The following is a 4,516-nucleotide window of genomic DNA, read 5'->3' as shown; positions in this document are numbered from 1 at the left end:
GCATAATATCGCTAAAACCAACTTTTGGCTCATTCTAAGCCACAAAGGGTGTGTTTTACTATCAAATTTAAGCATGAAAATAACGGTTTTTAGACCGTTATCACAACCCGAAACTTAGAACTTTGCTTGTCCTCAAGCAAACAAGACAAAACTTGGCTTTCCACTTTTTCATCAAATAATTCACACTTTTCAAAAATTCTTTTTCTCATGACAAGTTATTATACAATTCAAATTTCAGTGGAATCCTACAAAGATGTATGCATGCTTTCATTCCAACTTGGTTCACATAATCAATCTTTTTTCAACAGATGTTTTGTTCATGAATGATCAATCAACTAAACATAGATGTAAACATGGATTTAACAATTCTCACCAAGCAAGGTTTCACTCAATCACTCAAGTGTTTAAGGAGGTCACTCTACTCTCTACTGTTCACATGTCACATAAAACAATATTGTCATTCATCTAAAACTATCAAAATCTTTCACATGCACATGTCATCACAAGGACTTTTTCCAAGGCTTGTATTGTGGCTGGGCTATCAAGAAAATTGGTTTTTTTGGAATACAAAATCCTTGAGTTAAGAGAGTTTAAATCATCATTCAAAGTTCAAGCACACTCTCTTTTCAGCCAATCTCACTTATTCCCAACTTTTTCCCTTTTTCATTTTACATTGAGTTCTTTTGACATGCATTTTTTGCTTTTTTATCTTTTGAACTCAATGCTTTCCTTTTTCTTTTGCCTTTCACTTTCCCCATACAACCCCAAACTTGAACCTTTTCAACACGTATAATTATTCTCAACCCTAACTCAAGGTAAATCAATTCAATCAAGGGTTTTCGTACTGTTTAAGGTCACGGTTCAAAAAGGGTATATCATTTACAATTCTTTGGGTGAAAATTTGGCTAAGTAAGGGCTTTCCAAGCATGGCCTTGATCATATGACATACACATGCAATTCAATCAATTATCAAGATTAAGTCAATACCATTCATGATTTCCTGTAAACAGTGCACACAACAATTAAACTTTGAAGCTCAATACCTCACATAATCAGGCTTTCTCACTTCTCACATAAATCTTGCTTAGCATCAAAATCACAATCATGAATCACTTACTCATTTGTTCACATAGCTAGTGAACCATCAACCTGGATATCAACATTCACACATTCTCAATCATCATCCACAATCAATCATCAATAGTAAACAACTCATCATGCAATACATTGGAACCATTATCCCAATAATTGTACAAGCCAAGCATAGCCTCAAACATAAATTTAACCTATACTACTAATTCAAAGTACAAAGAAAAAGAAAAATCCCTGTCAATGCTTGCATCCATCAGTAGATGCTCTCAACGCAGATCCTCATCTGAGTCATCATCATCTTCATCCCCCTGGGCATCCTCAAAATCTTCATCATCCTCCTGGTCATCATCTTGTCCTCCTGAAGTTCCAGCAGCTCCGAACCCACTACCATGTGCCTGTTGTTGAGGCCAAGCCATCACACTACGGAACTCATCCATAGTCCACTTGTGTACTGGTGGCTGGTCATAAAGTCTTATAATCATCTCGGCAGTGGCCACCTGCCCTCTGTAAAGGGACTCCATCCTCGGCTCCATCATAGGCATGTACATGTCTCTCATCTGGAATGGCTCAAGCTGCGGTGCCAGTGCACCTGCAGGCTTATCCTCCTGCTGCGCTGCTGCCCTCCTAGGACGTCTCCTAGGAACCGCTCCGGCTGGCTCGTCACCTCTACAGTGCTGATGAAAATATGATGCATTAATAGCACTCCTCGACCTCTCAAAGGGTGGAACTGAAGTGTCCACTCCTGCCTGCTGGCACAAATATGTGATTACGGACAGATGTCCCACTGGCATCCTGCTCTCACAGTGTTGGCGCAACTCATAATCTCACTGGTAATGATCTTCCCAACGTTCACGTCCATCTACCTCAACATACAGTATATGACCAAGATCCGGTGCAAAGTAATGTCGGAAACATGAGAGCATGGCTAGATGTTGGCATGAGTAAATGCCATCCAGTATTTAGCTAGGGAGTTAAATCTTCCCTAAGGATGTTCACTGGAGCTCCGTTAGGGTTTCTCTGAAAATGCCTCCCAGGGATGCACATCACTCGCTCAATCTCCTCATAATCCCTAGCCTCCCCAAGTGTAGCAGCATACCTGCACTACTCTCATGGCCACTCAGTCCCTAAAAAAGCGTTGATGGTGTCAGGATCATAGTTGATCAAGTTCCCACATACATAGCTCATGTACCTCCCTACAAACACTACTCTTCTCGGCAAGGCATTAGCATAGAACTCCTTCACCAACTCAATACTGGCTGGTGCTGGATAAGTTGTCAGTCTCTCCCAACCTCGCCTCTCAATCTCCAGACCAAACTCTGGAGCCAAGTCAGGATTGTACATGGCTTTTCTCTCCATCAGTAGTCGCCTCTCCTGGACTATATCAAAATGTTCCTCATGCTTCCTTGAAAGGAACGTTGAAGAATAGAATCTTCTAGGTCTCTTTGGTTCCTTCCTTTTATTGCCCATTGTCTTAACTTTCTTTGAGGTAGACATTCCTGCATAAATCAATTTCATCCAACAAATTTCACAGAAACATCATTAGAGGTTAGTGCATCATCAAATCATATAATTCTTTGAGGAGAAACAAGGCTCCAACATTCAAACATCCAAAAATTTCATCATTTAGGCAAAACAGCTGTAAACCGCTCAGCGTCAAAGGAGACTGCCCAAACGGTTTGCCTCAAGTCGCGCCACCACTCAGCGCCAAAACATACCGCTCAGCGGTGGTGGTTAGGGTTTTCAAAATCTTTGCCTATTTGATCCTAATCTCCACTCTTTTGCTAAAATCATCAATCCAAACCACAATCATGCAATTCAATCGGTTCAAACAGTTCCTATTCTATCAATTCATGCATAGAAATCAAAAGTCCTAATTTATCACGTTCTTAAGCATGTTCTTCAACAAATCCCTAAAATAGAAAATGGGATAGGTCATGGGCAGATGCTGCAAGCAGAGGATCTTTCTTAGACAGGTCACCAGAAGATGGGATAAATCTAATAGAACGTAAGGTTGTAGATAATCAGCAATATGGAACAAGAGAAAATTCAGTAACTTTGCTGAAAGGAGTACATGAAATTGAAAACGGTGTAGTTGATGGAAGGAGGATAGATGAAAGATTGAATAATTTAGAAAGCAAACTCGACAAGATTGCAAGTATGTTTAAAGCCTCCACTCCACAAATTGCTAAGAAGTGTGGAATTTGCATTTCAACTGATCACTACACTGATGAATGTCCAAGCTTGATGGAAACTACTGTGGAAAACCCATCTCAAGTTTTTGCTGCAAACACTTTTGGAGGAAACAGACCATACCAGAATTATCATGATTCATCCTCAAATAGGTATCAGCAGAACTGGCAACCTTATGTTCCACCTCAACAAAGGCATCAACCTCAACCTGAAATGTCACTACAAGATTTCATGAAAATAATGCTTGAGCAAAATTCAGAGATCAAGAAATCAATTGTATATTTGACTCAGAGGGTGAAAAAGTTAGAGGCTAAGGAGTCAAATAAGCTGCCTGCACAAACAGTGATCAACCCACAAAATGTAAGTGCTATTACTTTAAGAACGGGTAAGCAAGTACAAGGCCCTGAAGGAGTCCAAGAGGATGAAGATAAGAAGAAAGAAGANGAACAAGTTGATGACAATGGAGGACCAAATGAACCATCACCTGAGACTACCACTGAAAAATCTAGGTTAGTACCTCCTAACTCTTCTTCTAAAAATTCTTCTTCATCTTATTCTCCACCTCCTCCATATCCCAATCGGTTGAAGCTGAGAAACAAAAAAATGGAGGAGTTAGACCAAGAGATCTTGAATACTTTCAAAAAGGTGGAGATCAACATTCCCTTGCTAGATGTTGTTAAGCAAATCCCCAAATATGCCAAGTTTTTGAAAGAAATTTGCATAAATAGAAGGCGGTTTAGGGATAATGAGGTTGTGAATTTGGGAAGAAATGTGTCAAGCTTGATTAAGAAACATATTAAAATACCACGAAAATGCAAGGATCCAGGTATGTTTTCTATTCCTTGTGTTATTGGGAATTCAAAGTTTGACAATGCCATGCTAGATTTAGGGGCTTCGATTAATGTAATGCCTTTATCANTGTTTACTTCTCTATCTTTGGGACCTCTTAAGACTACTGGTGTGGTCATTCAACTGGCCAACTGTAGAACATTTAACCCTGTAGGTGTGCTTGAGGACGTGCTTGTCCAAGTAGACAAGTTAATTTTTCCTGCAAATTTTTATATCTTGGACATGAAGGATGATGAAGGAATCAGTCCAACAACTATTATCTTGGGAAGACCCTTCATGATGATAGCACGAACCAAGATAGATGTGCATGCAGGATCATTGACATTGGAGATAGGAGACGAGAAAGTGCGCTTCAACGTGTTGGAATCTGGGAAGTATCCGATTA

The 4,516-nt window shown here is 39.8% G+C and overlaps 1 protein-coding gene across 1 annotated transcript in view; it reads left to right on the top strand.

The window, feature by feature from the left end:
- LOC106763446 overlaps positions 1–4,516 on the top strand; it is an 18,963-nt gene that overhangs the window by 1,541 nt on the left and 12,906 nt on the right. Inside the window, exon 2 of the mRNA XM_014647636.1 lies at positions 3,012–4,505. Within this exon, the coding sequence (XP_014503122.1) occupies positions 3,012–4,505 (1,494 nt within the window). The remainder of the gene's footprint in view (positions 1–3,011; positions 4,506–4,516) is intronic.

Source organism: Vigna radiata, chromosome 6 (assembly GCF_000741045.1).
Source record: "Vigna radiata var. radiata cultivar VC1973A chromosome 6, Vradiata_ver6, whole genome shotgun sequence".
Taxonomy (NCBI): domain Eukaryota; kingdom Viridiplantae; phylum Streptophyta; class Magnoliopsida; order Fabales; family Fabaceae; genus Vigna; species Vigna radiata.
The sequence above is the reverse complement of the archived record's forward strand: the minus strand, read 5'-3'. Positions and strand labels throughout refer to the sequence as shown.